The sequence below is a fragment of the Pleurodeles waltl genome, chromosome 11 (genome assembly GCF_031143425.1).
Source record: "Pleurodeles waltl isolate 20211129_DDA chromosome 11, aPleWal1.hap1.20221129, whole genome shotgun sequence".
Taxonomy (NCBI): domain Eukaryota; kingdom Metazoa; phylum Chordata; class Amphibia; order Caudata; family Salamandridae; genus Pleurodeles; species Pleurodeles waltl.
In genome coordinates this window covers 26,871,203-26,892,272 of record NC_090450.1, presented here as the reverse complement: position 1 = coordinate 26,892,272, position 21,070 = coordinate 26,871,203, and the positions used below count along the sequence as shown (strand labels likewise).

General features: G+C 44.0%; 1 protein-coding gene across 1 annotated transcript in view; it reads left to right on the top strand.

Moving 5' to 3' along the window:
• LOC138265281 (solute carrier family 12 member 9-like) overlaps positions 1 to 21,070 on the top strand; it is a 452,520-nt gene that overhangs the window by 409,154 nt on the left and 22,296 nt on the right. Inside the window, exon 10 of the mRNA XM_069212880.1 lies at positions 17,966 to 18,158. Coding sequence (XP_069068981.1) covers positions 17,966 to 18,158 — 193 coding nt within the window. The remainder of the gene's footprint in view (positions 1 to 17,965; positions 18,159 to 21,070) is intronic.

Below are 21,070 nucleotides of genomic sequence, written 5' to 3'. Positions count from 1 at the left end.
CGGCCACACACCACTTTACCATGCAGTTAAATAGCTACGTTGTTGCTTCAGGATGTCGGCCAATGGTTCCAAACCTGTGGTCCAGGGACCCCTGGGGATCGACAAAGCCTCCTCAAGGGGTCCGCAACAGCTTAGAAAATGAAATAGTATTGACAAATCAGGTCTCCAGCTTTCATTAATGACTTAGTGGGGGGCCCTGGATTCCAATAATGATTCAGTGGGGGTCCCTGGGATCCAGTAATGATAAAGTGTGGGTCCACAGAAGTCAAAAGGTTGGGAACCACTGGTCTAGGCTACGTCACTGAACCCTTACTAAGTTGTTAACTAGCTTCAGTCCCACTTCACCGTCTGAAGTCCCTTATAGTTTACATCAGTATGGAGCTAACTATCACCCCATAAGCTCCAGTAGCTGAACTCCATCACCGACCACTTCATTGAGTAGTTAACTAGCTTTACTGCCACCTTGCCATTTAACAGACCACTTCACCATTCAGTTAACAAGCGATGCTGTCTCTTCACCATCTCAAATTCCCACACTGGGGAACTGACTGGCTCCTCTGCAGCTTCACCAAATGAACTCCCTCACAGACCTCTTTGCATGCAGTTAACTAGTTTTTGTGCTTTTTACCATCTGGGATCTATTACAGACTCCTTTACCACGCAGTTGTTTAGCTTCCTGGCTTCTTCGTCAGCTGAACTCTGTCACGGACCACTTCACTTTGTAACTAACTAGTTTTTCCTCTAGTCTCCCTTACACATACCACTTCAGGATAGGTAGCTTCCCTGTCTCATCACCACCTGGACTCTTCTAGCAACCTTTTAACCCTGTAGCTAACTATGTGAGCTGCTGTTTTACCATCAGAGCTCTCTTGCATTCCCCTTAATCTGGAACTACTTACCAGCTTAGCTGCTTTACCAGCTGAACTCTGTCATGGACCATTTCACTAAGTAGCTAACTAGCTTAGCATCTGCATGACCATTTAGTCTCCCTCACACACACACCACTTCTAGGTAGGTAGCTTTGCTGTCTCATGACCATCTGAACTCTTCTAGCAACCTTTTCATCATGCAGATGACTAGGTGAGCTGCTGTTTTACCATCAGAGCTCTCTTACGGGACTCTTAAGCTGGAACTACTTACCAGCTGAGCTGCCTCACCTGCTGAGCTCTGTTAAAGGTCATTTCACTGTGCCGTTAACTAGCTCAAATTTTGTTTGACTGACTGGACAGCCACACAGATCGGTTCCCTATGCAGTTAACTAAATTTGCTGCCCTTTCAGCCTCCTGGTTCCCTTCCAGACCCAGTCATCAAGGCAGAGGTGGCACCTCCATAAGGGCGGAGGAGAGTTGCCCCCTCCACCAACAGTAACTGCTGCAAATCCTTTCACAAGAAAGGGATAATAAACTATGTTTATTATCCCTTCCTTGTGAAAGGGGTGGGACACTGGGAGTGATGAGCAGAGGGGAGTGCACTGTGTACTCCTCTCAGAGCGCATGTGTGTTTGGCCGGCCGTGTCGGGCCCGCCATACACACATGTGCAGAGGGCTGTCTGCAGTCCAGCCACAGAGTTGCCGGGCTGGAGAGAGCCTGCACAGGCTCCCAGTCTGCCTGGGAGAGCCCTGGCTGGATGCTCCCAGCCAATCCCGATGTTGCTTTGAGCAGCATCAGGATTGGCCGCAGGGTAGGTTGGGAGTCTGTGCCTGTGTGCAGCAGAGGAGCGGCGTGTGGCACTGAAGCGGGAGTACGTTTAAAAAAATGTTATTATTTTTTTATGTTATTAATTATTAGGCCCTCCCCACCACGCGCCACCTCGCCCCCAAGAATCCCCGCAAGCCACGACTGTATCAAGGAGCTCTTCAAGTTGTGTACAAGTTGAGAATAAGGTCTGCTGGACAGCCCATGCTCAAGGCCTCATTGCATGGGAGGCACACGGGACTCTGCTGTCGTGAGAGAATGGGTAGCATGGTCTGTTTAATCTCTGCTGCTCCTGTTATCGCTGGACCAGTTGCCAGCGGTGATTGGCAGGAGTGCTCCAACATTACACAATTCATCTCACAGCACACAGCTGCTGGGAGTTACCACCGCAGTGGAGGAGGCTTTGACTGAACCCTCCCCTCTGGATTCTAGACTTGATAAGCAGCGGAGCACAACTTGTACTTCAAGGCTCATCTGAGGACTCTGCAAAACTCTATTCTATGCCAAAGTAGAAACACTTGGAAACAGCCTAATCCTCGTTATTAAGAGCTATCTGACAAGTGAAAGTTTGCATTTACACATCTCTGCTGCAGTCACCCAACCCACTGAACTATTCTTCTAGCTCTCATGAGAGCTGGGGGTGGGTGAAGAAGACAGCTTGTAGTTATGCCTTGTTGGAGCTCCTTCATAGCGCTTAAATTCAGTCTAGTGTTACTTTCAAGTGGCAACATTCTGCCCATTCACAAGGAGTACATCCACACACATAAAAGTTCCCTTAAGTGCCTGGCACTACTATGGCAATAAGGACTTTTTGAGACCAAGAAATATTTATCTTTTGAGCCATGCTTTTTTTTCCCTTTTAGATCGCTGAGGGCCTGGGAGCTCCCCCAACAATACAGTTTTGGAAAAAACTTGACAGAATAAAAGAAGCACTGACAAAGCCAAAAGTGGGACCCGCGCAGACCTACTGCCTTTTACAATGCTTGTTGGTAGTGCTGTTGAATCGCTCCGCTGGTAGCTGTGCGCATCTGTTTGCAATCATAGTTTTCTAAATTTAATTCCAGCTTATTTTTCACTGTTCCCTTGGTCCTGCCAGCTGATGTCTCTGACCTCCACAGACAGGGAGTGGTGTTCTGGGAGGGAGTGCTCCACTGAAGAGATTCAAAGAGCTGTGCAGCAGTCCCTGCCCCATGCATAACTGTCATTGGAAAGTACACAGCCGGTTTTCAGGATCAGGGGCCAAGTCAAATATTGGGCCAGAGTCCTATTTCAAAAGAGGATGTGTCTAGTCTCAAATAGCTTTCCTCTGCAGGGAGTGGATGACAGCCATATCGGGCTTTTTCCCCCAGGACCTGGTGTAGGTGCAAAGGACTGGCAGTGTCAGTGTTTGGCACTGTTGTTTCTCCCCAGTGCCATATGGCTCTCCATGCTGTCGCTTGCAGAGTTTATCCAAACCTTCTTACCTTTACTTGACCCCCCTGCAGCAGCTGAGGTCAAACAACTATGCTCCTTCTTCTTAGAGATTTGTCTCAGATGCAGTACACAAGACCTCACAATAGAGGGCAGTGCAGGCGAGGTATGAATTTGTAGAGGGATACATCTTGAGCAGAATAGTACACAAACAAAGCAATTAACGCAGAACACAATGGTGAAAGTCTGACATCTTTAGACTGCTTACAAACTGAAAAACATCTGAATGTCTATCAATGGTGTCAAAACAAAATACAAGATAAGGCAATAGGGTCTCTCCTAAAAGTTTATTACTACTTTGCTTAGGTGTCAGGCTTTTGGTCAGCGTCAGGTACTCAATAGCAGAATGTGCTAGTCTAGTCAAATATCAATAGCCTGTTTGATGATTTGCTTTTTTATCTTTATAAATGAGACATGTGTGGGCAGCCACAGAAAACCTCCACCCCATTTGAAAGCTTAAGCTTGATTTCTTCCTGAAAAGCTTTCTAGCTTACAGACTCTACAGACAGGCAACTGTTCACATGTAAAAATGTCAAGTGTTAGCACCAGGGTCTGAATTATGTAAAAGGTGCACTGCCCTGGTCTGGTCCATTGCGCATCCTTCAATGGGTGCTCCAGATGCAGAACTGGTTGGTGTGCCCTGTTAAAGTTAATGTGGTGCCCCCAGGCAGCAGCAAACGTGTGTCTGCGCTGGAAACCTTGGTAATAGGTGGTCAAGCTGTTTGTAGCTGACAGTCTGTCCTTCACATTGCACGTGGCAACCTGGCCTGCATTGCGAAGCTAGACAGAGACCCATCTGCAGAATGCAGCGAGTGATTGCACTCCATGGTTTCAATATGGACGTTGAGGGTTGGTCAGCCTGGCAATTGCAGGGTCCTGGGTGCTTGTTGTCTCCTGTAGCTCAAACAAGAGGTCATGCAACTGAGGATGAAGGAGTCACTTCTGGAGTCCTAGGCTCAAACCAAGCAGGTCCAGTCTTCCTTAAGGCTTCAGACAGCAGGGCAGTCCTTATCATCACAGGTCTCTGGAGAGGTTTGTGGGGTCCACCTTAATGTCCGGTTCCAGCATGTTGATGGAGGGCAAGTCTTGGTCCCCCACCTAAACCAGTTCTAGTCAGTTCCTTTACTCCCTCTGGGTTTGGTGCCAGCCTGACTAGAGAGACAAAGAGGAGGCAGGCCTATGTGATAGCCTCATTTACCAGCGACAGAGAATGCATCCTTTTAAGCTCAGGAAGGGACTGGGCACTGTACCCCAAAACTATCCTGTCAAGGGAAGAATCTACCTACACATACCTAGAGCCTTTTGTTCATTGTCTGGGAGCAACGTACATCTCACCAGATTTATTGCATCTTGTATTTATTGCATCATTTCTTCAAAGTATTTCGGCACTGAGATTGAGAAGTAAGGAGTTATACCAAGCATTAAAATATTGGAACACTACATCTATGGAATAATATCACAATGACAGAAGTACGAAGAGTTTGCGACTACTTGTGGAACTAGAGATCCATAAACATTTGTAATGGAGCCTTGTTGAAGTAGAAGCGAGGATTGTTCGCATGACGAAACACGTGTTGGCTGAGTTGGATGGAATTGAAGAAATGATGCAATAAATACAAGATGCTATAAATACAAGAGGATTTGTTACTTGAAAAACTAAGGATAAGAACTTTATTCATGTACACGAGTGCCTTGGAGAGTGTTCATCAAACGGAATTTAGTTCGCTGCATTACAATGTTCTTCAGGTGATGTCTCAATCAATGTGACTGATACATCACTGATATTACATAGCGTAGCTACCACTCATTGCCATCTTAAGTTCACCCCTTCCACAGTAGGGTCCTTCGGGTGGGGAAGGATCACCAGTACACTACCATGCCTCATTCCCCACCCCCCAATGACCCCTTAGAAGTGCAATTCTGGTTGGTTCTCGCTGCTGGTCCCCCCCATCCACTCTACTCAGATGGTTTGGGACAGTACGGTGACCCTGTCTACCTTAGGATTGAATTTCTAGTTGGTTCGGCCTCAGTGTAAAAGAGGCACGCTATAACCCCCCCCCCCCCCTCTAATGACTCTGCCCGTTAGGAGTGTACTTCAGGCTGCAACACTTCTTTCTATGGTAGCAGGACGAAGCACAAGACTTCACTCACCTCCCCCACCCCATAATCACAGTCATTCCTCATCCCCAGTGACCCCCTCCCCTAAGGAACAGTGTTTCAATTGAGCCAGAGGTTCCCAGTGGGGCCCACCAACCCTAAGTTTTGAGGACCAGCATTTAGTTTTACTTCTCATACTTAGACGCGAGTGGAAAAGAGAAAAAATACAAATGGGAAAGAAGGAAAAAGAGAAAGACAGAAAAAAAATGATAAAAGGAGAAAGCGGGCATGAAAAAAAGTACCCGCTAGAGTCAGATAAAGGGGAAGGGAGAGTGGTGTGGTGCATGAAAGAGGCAGGAAGTGGAATCAAGACTATGCAGCCTTGGTATTCAGCTCCCGACCTTCATCCCCGCCAGCTGCAGACTTCTGAGGAACACTTCCGGCCCCAGCGTGTACTATAAATGTGAACACTAGAACAGTGGTTTCCAACCTTTTGATTTCTGTGGACCCCCACTTTAACATTAATGGAACCCAGGGACCCCCACTGAATCATCATGGGAATCTGGGGACCCCCGTCTGAGTCATTAGTGGAAGCTGGGGACCTAATGTGTCAATATTTGTTAATATGTTTTCATTTTCTATGCTCTCACGGACCCCCTGAGAAGGCTTTGCGGAACCCCAGGGTCCCCGGACCACAGGTTGGGAACCACTGCACTAGAAGGTTGAGCGCTCCACGGAAGACAATGGAATGCTCTGGGATTCCAGAGGCCGGGAGCATCAACATTCCAAATGTTTTTCTTTCACAGCTGGTGCTGTGAACAAAGCCTTACGGAGCCCGAGGGGATTTCAACCGCCCTCCCCGTCTGGGCTCTGTGAGGTCTTTGTTTTACTAATTAGAACATTCTGCCCTCCAGGGGTAGAATGTTTTAATAGCCCGTCGTAGCTGGGCTATACCGGCCATTAAAGGCCCACTCCCTTGTTAAAGGCCCTTGCTTTTGGCTTGGACCCTTTAATGCTGCAGCGGGCCTTTAATGACCCGCATAGCCCAGTACAGCCTAGGCTACAAGGCTATTATAATTACTGATTAGGCGTGCACTTGAGGGAACAACAGGTTGTCTTTGTGATACTTGGAGGTCATAACACGCGTACCCCAAATAATTAAAGCTACTTCCCTGTCTCCAGTGACCCCTCCCCATAAAAGTGTACCGGAAGTGGTGGTGGGTTCTCTTTGTGAAGTTAGACGACCCCTCCCTTAGGATCTCACTCCTGGTTGGGTTGAGCTAGCTATGAAGCCTGTCTCTGCTGCCCCTCCACAACCCCACTCCTCATTCCACATGGACTGCAGGAACCCAGGGCTCCTTCTCCTTAAGACAGGAACAGTAACAAGTATTGATTCCACATTAAGTGCCAATCTCTTTGTCTTCACAAGCGCTTTTAGAACAACAAATTCTTTACGTGAGTTTTTTTTCAAACTTTCGTTTCAGATAGTTTTAGATCCTGTGGCTTGTAGTTTCAGTGCTGACAATTTACTAATTTATTTTTATTACACATGTCTAGACTGTCTGGATGCCTCTTAGTTGGTAGAAGTGTTGTTTGTTCTATCTTCTATGGCCTGCAGGTGTAATGTAATATAAAGGGTATACACTGTCTTGAGGATGTACCCGTCTCAGATAATTCATTCTGGCCATAAAAAGAACAAGTCAAGTTTGATACAAAGCCAACCAGTGCTTTGATCCCCAAGTGTGTGACTCTCTGCAACTTTTTCCCAATCTCAGGGCTGAGACTATCTCACCAGCTTTTACCCATCTCAGTAATTTATTAGAACTATGGCCCTCATTACGACCTCGGAGGTCCTTTCGCAAGACCGCCGAGGTACCGCCATGCTGGAGACCGCCAGTGGTGGCGGTCTTCCGCGCAGCGTATTATGACCGCTGGCAGCCCTCCGTCCTTTTCCGTACGGAAAGCCGCCAGCAGCCATACTGGCGGTCGGCGGGAAAGTGGAGGCTGCTCAACCTCCACCGCCACGTCAACAGAACACCGCCCACAGAATCACGTCCCATGATTCGGTGTGGCGGTGTTCTGGTGACAGTGTGCTGGTGGCGGAGCTGCCCCCATGGATCCCGTCCTCTCCCGGAGGGCCAATGGACAAGGTAAGTTGATCGTCCGTTAGGGGAGAGGGTTGGGGGGTGATGTGTGTTGTGTGCGTGCATGGAGGTATGCGTGTGAGTGTGTAGAGGGGGTGTGTGAGTGCGTGTATGCGTGCGGGGGTGGTGTGTGTATGGGAAATGTGTGCGGGTCGGTCGGTGTGCATGTCTGTTTGTATGTGTCGCGATGTATGTGTGCGTGTAGGGGTGCATGTATGTGCATGTTGGGGGTGTGTGCGTGTAGGGGTGTGTATATGTGTAAATGTGCAAGTTGGGGTGAGGGTGGGGAGGGGGGTTGTGCCACCTTTGAGGGGTGGCAGGGGGGCAGGGGGTGTGGGGGGGTAGCGGGGGTGGAATTCCCTGGCACTGATAGTGCCTACCGCCAAGGATCTCATGGCGGTTCCCAATCACCTGAAATCCATGGTGGTATGCAGGGTCCTGATACCGTTGGCGGTGTAGTGTCGGCTGTCGGGCTGGAGACCGCAATCTCCAGCCCAGCGATCATCACCGCCATGGCGGTCGGAATGGTGAAGTGGCGGATGACCATGATAATTCCATTTTTTTCCGCCGGCTTGTTTGCGGTCTTACTGCCACTTTACCACCGACCGACAGGGTCGTAATGAGGGCCTATATCTAGATCTGTGTCAGAGCTTCCCAAGTCCAGGCCACAGGAGGAACTTGTATGTTTGATAATTAATCAATATACATGAGGTTAATGACATTTGTGCCTTTGCATAAATACATGTTCATTGAAGTGTGGTGCACATATTCCGTAAATCTTACTTCACAAATATGCATGAATAACTGTATCTCTTTTATGAATACAAAATTATATGTATGTATATGTGTGTATATATATATATATATATATATATATATATATATACAAATATATATATTTACTGAAAAAAACAAAGGTGTAAAGTAAAGTAATGTTAGAGTTAGTACTTAGGTAAACATCTCAGTGAGAACATATTTGTTTTAACCTAAAAAAACACTGAAATTCACTAGTCCTAGTTGCCTCATTATCTCAAGTAACAATAACTCACGCTCTAAAGTAAAATTCACCCCCTAGCAATGCACAGTCTTAACATCAATAATGTCATTTCAGATGTTGCAGGGATGTTATCAATCATGTCACAGAGCATGTCATGAGTGTTATATGTGAGGTTATAAGCAGAGCATGGTGGGGTCCTACTGAAGCATTGGGAGGGGGATCCACATACCCCATCACCTTACTTATTACTTAGTCTGTGGGCCTTGTAGAGGCTTGTCGAGGGGGGTTATTCCCACTCTCCCCGTTTAGTAATATGTCGGGTCCCGGGGTATGGGATCCCCAAGGACTTACTGGACTCAGGATAGGGGAGCCCACGCACCCCCCCTCCCTAAATAATAGTATACATTGACCTCCGGGCCCTGTCCCACCCCCTGGGTCATATTTATTAAAAACAAAATGGTGCCTGCCATTTTTTTTAAGCAATCCTGAAGGAGTACTGCATGACTGGGACATAAAGAACCCCAAACATTTTGGCCATAGGGCTACAGGGCGCTAGAGGGGCAGGGTATCCCTACCATACACCTTTATATCTTTTTTTTGTTTTTTTGTTTTTACATTTTCAGGACATGGGACTACGTCCCCAAGTTCTGTAATGGCCACCGCAACATTTTTGTTTGTGTTGCAGCGAGCCAACCAGAGTGCTTTCTCCCGCTGCCCCTTCACTCCTGCAGGAGTGAGATTACCGAAGGGAAAAATCCCCCTCAGCCAATCTAAACACTCTATTTTATTTAAGTTGAGCTTGCGGGACTCTTGAGAGAGTCCTTCAAACCCAGCCATTCATAGATACAAATATTTTTCTACCCTCATTTCTCAAAATGAAGATATTACACCAGATCACACAAAGCATGCTTTCTGGACCAAGATCCAGCTTTCTGTCAAATTTGGTTTAATTCTATTCTGCCGTTTTGGCTGTAATTCTGTTAAAAAAATCCATAGGAAAATTGCATGGAGATTTTGCTATTTGGGACCTACCTTTTTCTCAGTCTCCGCTTGATGGATCACGTTGAAACTTTCCAAAACAAAACTAAAATAAGAGCATTTTTTTGGAAAGTTTTGCCAAGAATGATATAGGAAAACCAAAAAAGTAATATCCTATGGAAATGCAGACGTGACTGTAACTACCCAGTGGCAAGCGCCACTGGGTAATATATATATCAAGTAGAAGCCGGGATTGATGCAAGCTTTTTGTGTACATGGTTATTTCATTCTCTCTTCAGGTTTAGAACAAAGCTTAATGCTTTGTGTTTAATTTTTTGAGGTGTTAAATCAGTGCACCGCATTAAATACATTCAGGATTATGCGTGTTTCAATCAATCAAATCAATCAAATAATTTCATAAGCGCACTACTCACCCGGTAGGGTCTCAAGGCGCGATAATTTTTATAATGATTATTGATGGCAGTGTTTGAGGATGTGATGTTTTAATGTCGAAGCTAAAATGAAAACTAGAGCCCCCCCCCCCTTTGATCCATATATTGCGACCGTCTGCTCCACATAACTCCACGTCTTTATTTATTTCATCCCCCGCTCTACACTATCCAGCAATTTATCCCATGAGCCATGCAGCCCTGTCCTCCATTCATCCATTCAGTGATTGGGTAAGGTTCGATAAGAAAAAATGTGTTGTATGACGGACAATACTTGCTTTAAAAAAAAAAAAGTTTTGGGGCGGAGATCCCCCTGACACCTCCTCGCAGTGATCAGGCTCACTCGCAAAATGTAGTACAGGGTACTGATATGACCAAATTTGTCGTGACTGACACTGAGCATGATGGGAAACAACATTGGTAGGACTTCTCCATCTACAAACTCAGGAACAACATCAACATTAAAACTGCTCTGAACCTCCTGCAATTGAGAAATAAACTCAATGCATATAACTTCCAGGGTCACCTATACCCTATATTAAAGAATTACCTGCTTCACTGTAAACATTTCAAATCCTCCCCTTGGGCTCCCATTTACTGTTCAGCAGTCAGTTATTTCCAGCTAGATCTGCATTAGGCGAATACTGGTCCATATGTTGCTACATAGGAAAGGCCTAAAACATTCTCCTAACCTTGCTGTGCCAGCAGGTAGTCTATAGTTTTCGCTTTTATTTCTTGACTTATGAACAATTTTCAATTGCCTTATTCTGAAACTCCTATTGCACACATTGTTTTTAAATAATTGCACTTTAAGAGAAGCTGTCTCTAAAATGCAAAGCAATTATTGAAGAGAATTTCCATTCTAAGCCAAGATTGCTGAGATAACACCTAGTGCTTTGTTCTAAAATAACTCCACTTGTTGCACTCTACACACCCATTTCTTAAACAACAGGGCAGTAGTGCATATGTACTCTATTGAGTTAGGATTCATTTTATGGATGAATCAAGCAACCACCATTACTTGACACTCATAAGTCTCCAAACTCTCAGTGTTATTGTGGTTGTGTCACTCTGTCACCAAGAACATTGTTTACAGTCTGGACCTCCAGCCCTCAAGTGATCACCTTCAAGTCTGTTAGACCAGTTAGGACAATCAAAGCAAAACGAGACTACAAGATCTAGAATGCAATCAGGTTATCACACGAAAGCCCAAGATTGGAACCAGTGATCATAATGAGATGGAGTGCGAGGTCACCCTGTCAGCCCATCTTTTCCATACTAGAGAAGTTTTTTATCAACATAGTGTACATCGGCATGTGGGGATTCATGCTTCCATCCAATCAAATCAGGAAGATTACAGCCTGCTTTAGAACTCGGCAAACGGGTTACTCGTCACATAGGTGCCGAATATCCCGTCTGCCGAAATCGAAATCCCTTATGACAGAATGGGATTTAGATTTCGGCGGATGGGATATCCATCAGCGTTGTAACGGAGTAACCCGTCCGTCGAGTTCTAAATCAAGCCCTTACTTTTCTGTGTTTGAAACAAAAAATCTTGAGAGATCTAGTGTTGCATCCCGAGCTGCACACAAAATGAAGGAAATGAGCTCCACTCCAGAGTCAAGGCCTGCTAGGATAATGCTAGGTACCCTAGGGTTTAATCATCATACTGGGTACCAGAAAGAGAGCCTGCAAGACTTTCCGCATAGAACTTTATGTTTCGACTAACTAGACATGCCAGCAGTTGCATCCCAGTGTTAATGGTAAATGATTACAGGTGCAGTGTGGTACCTGCAGTGCTAAGTGTATAGCATTAGCTGCATGCCACCTGCTGCTGAATGCATTAGCTTGGCTGGGTGCCTGTTGCTAAGCAGAGAGTTCAGAAATAAGCAGCTTGTCCCCTCAAAATCACAATGTGCAAAATATGCAATGTGTGGCCTCTGACGACGCGCTCCCTGACACTGCTTTCAGTGACCAGTGCTGTCTCTCTCTGTACTGCAGAATGTGCCAGTACTGGTGCATTCTAATGCTGGATGTTGGCCCAGGCACAGAAGTCCTTGGAGGGTGCTGCAGAGGAGATTGCAGCACAGAATGTCTTGCTGCAGCTTCTTCATGCAAAAGGTATGTAAGGATTTGCTGTACCCCCTGTTTGTCCAGCGTTGAAGCGGCTGCTGCCAAGAGGAGGGTAGTCACCGTCCAGTGACTAAGGATATCCGCTGTGCCACTAGTGCTGCCAATGAGTACTGTGGTCAGTAAACTTCTAGCCTGCTAAGTCTCTTGGTTCAATGTGTCTCAGCTCTCTGTCCTTGCACAATTATCCCCACTGCCTACACAGCTGTACCCCCTTTCGCTGGTGGATTGAACACTTATGGCTGGAAGGGAACTTAGCGAGGACTGGATAGGGCTGACCAAGTGTTATGAGGCGAGTGTGCCTCCGGAGGCTAAAATGGTACCAATGGGTGACTTTCTTGGTGTTGCAATTGAGCTCGAATGGTTGTCCTATAGGGTTGAGACTAGTGAACCCCTTGAATATTTGAGTGATGACTCAGAAGGTGGAGACTGCTTTCATGCACCACATTCCTCAGTATAGGAGTCTGCTAACGACTGGGTAATCAATACATGCCAACTTTTGTACTTAATCAAGTGTGGTAAATTGTCCAATGACCCATGCAATTGCTGCCTTGATGACTCCAGTATCAACTGTTCTTAATCTATCTTTGAAATTATAGTTATGGTGTACCTTGGACCTAGTAACACTGCATATTCACTTCCCCTCTCGGGTAAGCATTGAAACAATATTTGTTGCTGGTTATGGAAAAGTTGGAAGTTTTGATTAACAAAATGGATCCTCTTGTTCCTGGTACAATTCACATTATCACTGGACATTTAAATGCTAGAATAACTTGTTTAATTGTCTTTAACCCTACATAAAGGATTCTAATTAAACCTGGTGATTCAGAAGCAGGTATTAGATAGAAGAGCTCAGACTCTTTTGCCTTTTTTTGTTAAATAATAATTATCTTCTGGCAAATGGATATATTGGAGGGGATGTTCTGGGTGACACCTTCTAATGGTCTTACAGGAGCTCTACCTTGATTTCACCTTCATCAGTGAGATCTCTTTTTGAGAGCCACGCCCATTTTTCAATGCTTGTTTGAGCTGAGAGTGACCACTTCTCTAATGTCTTGCAGTGGCCTCTACAGATGACCATCATCCGATCTCAACTATTAATTAAATTATTATAAATATCATCAATATACAAAACTACATAAAATCCATAGATTTATTACACAACAGTTTTTTTCCCCTGCCAATTCTGCGAACTCTGGCTCCTCTTTTGGTTCTCGCTTGGCATTTAAATCGAAGACATTTTTTTGCTAGTTTGATCAAGAGGCTCGATGTCTTATTATTTGAAAATAGATTGAACAGAAGCATCCGGAAGCTTATCTCTGGATAACAGTGATAACGCGAAAGCAGGCAAGAATTTGGAACACTCATTTAAAAAAAAGCGTAAAATGTTCACTGTGAAAGTATAATGATGTAGTTGATGTTAAAGGGTGTAAATGGTGAAATATATTGCCAGCTTGTTGAGATGGTAACGGAACTAACTGAGGTCAACTTTAGAGTTTCCGAAATTTGAATTGATCTCTCGGTATCCCTTTGAACAATTAGTTTGATGGGCAACAGGAACTGAACAGTCAAGAACTTCAACTGATACCTGAAAATATTTAGCAGGATGTGACTTTGAAGATCCTATCTTCTCCCTGAAACTGACCAAAGCTGGTTGGTCATGTGCAACATTTTTATTATATGCACCCAATAGCAGACATCTATGTCAAGGTCAATGTGTTGACTTCCAATAAGCACTGGGCGTGTACCTGACACATGGCAGCCCCCCTTCTTCATTTCTATTTTTGAAAAGTGAGACTGTACAATCCCTTGAATTACAAAGCTCAAGCCATGCTAATTCCTGGGAGTAATTTTCATCAGTGCCTTCTTTCACCATGTTTCAAAGAGTACCAAGGTGACCAAGATTTACACTTTTCCTAAACAGAATTTAAACTAAAGCATGTGACTTTTTCTCCAAGGGTCTGATGAAGCTCTGCCCTCAGGAAAATAAAGCCACAACTAGACTCTTTCATACACTCCAAATCATCCTTGGATCCAATCGACCGGTCCCTGCTAAGAGCAAAAATGTGAGCCTTGCGTTCCCCTGAAACATTATTGGATGCTTTAAACTGACTACACAGTAACACCTGCCTAATGATAGCATGTACAAGTAGCTATGTGCCTGCTGTAAAGATGCCAGAGGTTTGGAGAGTTCAGCAGAGGTGTGTTTTAGCACCACCACTTTTTAATCTACTCTAGCAAATCTTGCTGCAGCATTATACGTCCTGGTTTATTTTCTCCTAAATAGGTTCTGTTGCTACCATAGTCTTGTTTTACGTGGACATTAAACATTTAACATTCACTTTCCTTAGAATACAGGATCTTTGGTCTTGGCTAGGGAGCTACAGAATGGATAATACCTTTTAAGTCAAAATGTATGTCTCCCCGTAGTGAACATAACTAGGATTCATTGGATGGATAGGGTGATGGTTGGAGATTTTACGCATTGCTCTGGGGATGGGTTTGGTAGATGGTGCTCAGATCTGATTTGGGTCACTGTGACGATTTTGCCCGATGGACGTGAATTAACCTGAAATATATGAGGGACTTGGTTGGGGTGACTTTGCCTGCTGGGTCAGACTGAGCTAAACGGGAGGTGCTTTGCCTGGCTGTGTTGACTGTGTCTGGTGAGGTGAATGTGCATTATGGGTGTCACTGTCTCTCATGGGGTTAACTGTGACTGTCCCTGTTTTACTGAAAGTGACTGTGCCTTGGTAGCATCAGTATTAAATGGTGGCCTGCTATGCCTGATGGGAGATGTTGGTGACTGTCTCTTCTTGGGTGATGGTTTCTAATGGTGTTCACAGTATTTGATGAAGTGAATACAGTACAATATGTTCTGCATTACATGGCTTTGGGATTGCATGCTAACCCTGTGAAACCAGCATGTTTCCCTCTGCTTGCTCCTTCTGGTAAGTACCTGCCATGTTTTTGGGTACCATCAGCAGATAAGCTGTGAGGAGATGTGGCCTAGAGGCTCCCTCTAGAACCTGTGGACGCAGGGCCCCTAGAGCAAACATCATGTGACTCTGGGAAAAATCACTTAATCTCCTTGTGCCTAAAATGTGAAATGTATTTGTACAATCCCCACTTGAGCTACAAGATTGTCTTCCAAACCCTTGCATAATGTATAGCGCTCTGTTGATTCATAGCTAATTCATGCTATATTATTATAAATACATACAAAAGTTTTCTTTAAAGAGATGTAGTCGGCTACGTCATGTGTTACGGAGCTTAAGGCTAAATCCCGGATAGGTAAGTAACAAATAGGTTGGACTCTGTTAACAGCCTAATGGTTGGGCTTTACTTGTGTACATTCTCACTCTGACGAGATTATAAACTTCACGCCTGAGCATTATTTAGTTTACACCGAGCATCACCTATCTCACTCCTCCAGTGTCAAGTAGGAAGGTTGTCGGCTACAAACAGGGCACAGAAAAAATATTCATTCCCTTAGTACCTCTCCCAAATGCTCACTTGTCATCACCACCGCTAACTATTGTGGAGCATCCCTCCTCAAGTCCTTACTGTTTCCAGATTCCCAGACACCCTTCCTGATTGGTGATCTTTCAAGCTTCTTGGTCCCTTCTCCGATATCTGCTCACCCACCAGCATAGGGATCCCCTCACCCATAAACTCTACAAACAAAGCCCGGTAAGCATGTTCCACCTTATTGACATGTTTAATGTTTTTCATTGTGATGTCTGCATCCATGCCCCCCCATCAAATGCTAGACACTCCCATCCCTTATGTGACCCCTCTCCATGTCCTATGCTTTTTTATGCATCACTTACTTTTGTAACTTTGTCCTTCACTTCTGTTAGAAAGGCTGTTGATTCTCTCCAAAAACGTCAATGACAAACGTAAGCCAGGGGGCTGGAGGAAGTTTGTTAACACAAGGGCCTTTTAATAGCAGCCTTGTCATGGTTCCTAATTACCTCTTTAAGTAGTAGAATACCACAGGGCCGGAATGCTCCCCAGAAAGTTCACCAACTATAGCTTCTAATAGGAATGGGACCACGTTTGGTCAAAATCCAGATACTGTTTTTTGGCTAAAAACTAAATAAACTTTCATAACCAGTTTAAAGTCAAATAGCTTAATCTGGATTTAATCAAAAGCCAGTTCAGATGTACAAGCAAAACATTATTTCATGAACTTGTGTATTAGTAAATGAAATGAAAGTTATGATTGCTTATAACCAGGTATTTGTTTTGAATTTGATGGTTTTATTTCATAAGCCATGCAGGTGAAAAATGAGGAGTTATTTTTGAGGGTCCTCATTTTAAGTCTGTGGTGAACATTATCAATCATACTTCAAATTTACTATCCATACTGAGGGTTAGGCATATGTTAAACTCAAATATTTGTATGTTACTTTACTAAGAACAAATGATAAATACATGAAAAAACAAGGGAAAAGTGGGTTCATCTGGCATGTCTTCTAAGGGAATGGAAACCAAAAATACTTTGCTCATGAGGTACCACTTATCTGACATTATACACTCCTTAAATTGGAAAATATTGCCAGTGATTTATTCTTCGGTGGTTCAGAAAACAAAAGCAGCCCACAAATTAACACACTGCTCAGGAGATGTTCTGTGCTGCCTAACTGGATTATACCAGTATTTAAAATTAAGAACAGGTCAATTTAATAAACAGATGACGATTTAGAGCTGTTTATATTGCTTTTCGTAGGTGTGTTCATAGGATGTAGAATGTAAGATCATAAAAAAAAATATATATCCTTCTTTATATTAAGCTTCAGCCCAATACCGCGCCTTCACCAACTATTTGTAAATTTTGATGGGCCTGATAACAACTTTGGCAGAGGGGGTTAATCCGTCCCAAATGTGACGGATATCCCGCCCGCCGTATTACAAGTCCATTATATCCTATGGAACTCGTAATACGGCGGGCGGGATATCCGTCACATTTGGGACGGATTAACCCCCTCCGCCAAAGTTGTAATCAGGCCCAATATGTTGTTTAGTATGTGTTAGAGGGAGGGTAATAGAGAGAGTGAGTGAAAGAAAGAAAGAGAGAGAGTATATCTATCTATCTATCTATCTATCTATCTATCTATCTATCTATCTATCTACATACCTAGATCTATCTATCTATCTATCTATCTATCTATCTATCTACATACCTAGATCTATCTATCTATCTATCTATCTATCTATCTATCTATCTATCTACATACCTAGATCTATCTATCTATCTATCTATCTATCTATCTATCTATCTATCAAGAGATAGATAGATAGATAGATAGAGAGATAGAGAGATGGATAGATGGATAGATGGATAGATGGATAGATGGATAGATGGATAGATGGATAGATGGATAGATGGATAGATAGAGAGATGGATAGATGGATAGATGGATAGATGGATAGATAGATAGAGACTTACCTACTGGGCGTTTTAGCTGGACATCTTCATCCACTGGTCTGTTGTGCCATTCACACGTTTCTTGCACCCACTAGGGCAATTGGCAATGGATCGTCCATTTCCATTTCAGCTATTGGCCTTCTTCACTGTGAGTGGCAGCGTTCTGCTCTTGGAAAAGGAGCACATCTACACACAAAGTAGTTCCCTTCAGGGCCAGGAAATATTATGGTACAGTGGGCTTTCTGAGGGCAAAATATAGTTTGCCTTTCCCAGTTTTTTTCGTAAATATTGGAAGGGGCCGGGTAACTCCCTCACAAAAACAATAGCAAAACAAAAGAGGCACTGGCTAGTCCAAAAGGCTGGCATTCAGTGCTAAACTGACTGCTCTTTCAAATGCCTTGCATTTGGAATTCCAGGAATAAAGTTTATTAAACTACAAACCACGGTTGGCTTCTTCTACACGCTATGATTTGTGGTGCAGATGCCTCCCTCTCCTCCTCTAAGGACTAAGTTAACATTTGTTGGTGACCTTTGAGCCGCCTCTGACTTACTTCTCCATTCCATCCTTTAGGCCGACGTTCCGCTACTTTACGTGGTACACCTGCCTCCTGGGCGTTGTGGGCTGCCTCATCATGATGTTCCTCATCAATGCCATCTACGCCTCGGCCACCATCGCCTTCATGCTGGTGCTGCTGCTAGTCCTGCACTACATGGCGCCGAGCACCAGCTGGGGCTTCATCACCCAGGCCCTGATCTTCCACCAGGTAAGGCGTGTCATTCACAGCCCACTGCACTGGCGTCCACTTTCACGCAATCTTTGAAATGCATCTAATCTGATTGAAATGCATCTGAAGTTAGGTCATGGTTTGCTTTCAGCATGAACTGGCATGGATCAGAGTTGTGTTGACATACCAAATATTTCAGATTGTAAGACAATTTGTTGTGGTCACGCAACAAACAGCTCTTGCTTAATGCCGCCATCTTTGCATTAAGTACTAGATCGATTGGACTTAGGGTCAGCCCCTTGATCACGATTGGATAACTTTCTTGTCTATCTCAATTACCTGCTCTATATTGGATGGCTTTCCTTCCTATTCTTGTGTTTGTCTCACCCCTGGAGCGTTTCTTATTTGTCCTCACTTTTAATTGGCTGAGCTGCATCCTTCCACTAGAGCACATAGCTTACCTCTGTCTTTGTCCCTGTATGCCTAGTAGCAGCCCCAGCTCTCCCAGACAATCAGTAGCTGCCCCCTCATCCCTCTGCCCAGTCTCATTGTTATTTTACCTTCAAACAGCCACTTGCTTCCCTATCATCCCGCTATCCTTCCTGTTTGCCTTATTGTATTTATTTATTACAATTATTTCAGAGAAGGCCTAGAAGCTTCATACTGGTAATGGGTCACTACTTCTTCTGTGCGGCATAACACGTAATGTATTTTTAGCACTCTAAAACGTTTGTCAGCCATCTTGAAACAGTAAATCAAAGTTTTCATTTTTATATCAATATGGATGCCATTGCATCGTGACTTGTATGCATGCAACTGCTGCCAGTTCAGAATTTGTTTTCTTTGAGAAAACACTCTAAATTGGTTGCAGTGACATGCACATGCATTGTAATGTCACGGACCGTTGGTCATCTTAAAATGTGACTTTTTTAATTGAACACACTCCGAGATTACCATCATGGTGTGCACATGCATCATAATGTCATCTTAACAGTGTTTTCCAGGAGAAAGGTATGTGGTTTGTAAACTCAGTGACAAAAATCTGAAGAGCAAATTGCTGCAAATGGAGGAAGTAAGCCTTCCAGAAAAGATTTAATAACTGGTCGGGATATGTTTTCTTAGCATAGTGAGTGCCTTGCCTGCTGGAGAGGTTTTGTTTTGTGTTAGTTGGCCACTGATCAATGTGGCTGGTTTAAGAGCGCATTTCTTTAAGATAATCTACTGCAAATTGGTTTTTTTAACTGAAACTTTTTCTTGTGATGTTTGTCTGAGCAACATGATATTGGGCAATGGGTACAATGCAGCTCCAAAGAGATGCACACATTTTTGGAAAGAACAGTATTAAAACACAGGTAATGATGTAGTCTATATAATCCTCGAGTGAGTGGTAAGGATGAAAGGATGAACACAGTGGTGAGAGAGTGAATCGGATGGCCTTTTGCAAATGGTTTGGAACTGAACTTATACTATTAGATGAATGTCATGGGGCTGGTGGAATATTTGCCAATGTGTGATTGGTATCACACCTTTTAAAGCATTGCTAGGTCATTAGGTGCAGGTCGTTTTATTTCTACATTTGTTGAATAAGGCATTAGTTAGTGGTGGTGCAATTGTGAATTGTAAGTAGGGTAAGTACAGCATGAGTAATACTTGTTAAGATGTGTTGAAGTGTTTTAATAAGATTGTGATGAGAGGGGTATGGTACGCATCACGTTTCCGTGGAAGGTCAATAAGGGTGAGATGAGGCATGGCTGTGATATTATAGTTATAGATGTACACAAAAATCTGTCCTGTCGTCTGTACTTTCCATGATGACGTATGCAATTCTCCCTTAGTTTCAGAAGGTAGAGGGGTTATATTACCTGAATTCCATCACTATTTGAATTAACTATTGCCGGACCTGACATCAACTTCTTCCATGTGGTCTGACCTCAACAATACAGTCTGGTCGGTTGACTATAGGAGTTCATGATTAGGCTTGAAAGTGGACTTGATCATCAAACCACTCTCCTTTTCTTCTAAGGTGGGAGGAGTAAGGCAGCACTATATATCTGAGAGAGTGAGGTTTAGTAACAGAGAGGTGGATGCGCTGGTCTTTAAACAAAGTGAATCAGACTTGGGTGAAGTGGTTTATGTATCTCCAAATCATTGCAAGGTGGTACTAGTGAGAAAAGGGTTTCACAAAGGTGTGCCCTCTCTAGTTAGCTGTATTCAATCTGTATTCTTTTTTTCTGACAAGGAAAAGTATTTTTATTTCTTAACAATATCTTCCATCAAACACTGTTTCAATACAACTGGCCTTCTTAAAGGTCTAAAATGAGGAATATAAACTGTGCACCATAAACAAATATTATCTTTGTGTCCATTCATTTAGCAAACACAAACTAAATTGCCTCTTGGTGTTAAATATCAGGTGTAGTTATACTCAGTAGTTCTCATGTCACCCTCCTCTGCCCTTCAAGGATCCAATTCTGAAGATGCTGTGGCATCACAGATCTCTAAAGCGGGCACTACTTCCACCTACCTACCGTCCGGACACGTGACAAGTTTTCATTCTACGAAGGTTTGGCCAGTGGACTTGGTGATATCAATTGCTTCTCCAGTAGTTACCTGAGTCCGAGGGGAGCGGTCTTGGCTTGCGTTTCCAGCACCTTGAGAAGGGTGATTTGCAACGCTTTATAAACCCTTGACTGACTGATTGATTTATGAGTCTCAGGGTACGACATAGTTGCTGGGAGGCCACCCTCCCCGATCCAACATGGTAATTTACCTGCCCTTAAAAACAAGAAAGTTTCGTTTTTGCGATTTGCGTCTCCCTTTGGATTGACCAGGTCCTGACAATGCTAGAGGTTGGAGGAGTGAATTACTGATCCTGATAACTTCCGGATTTACATGCGCTGAGATAAATTCTTTGATCAAGAATAAGGGTGGGCGGAACTCGCGGAGTTCCT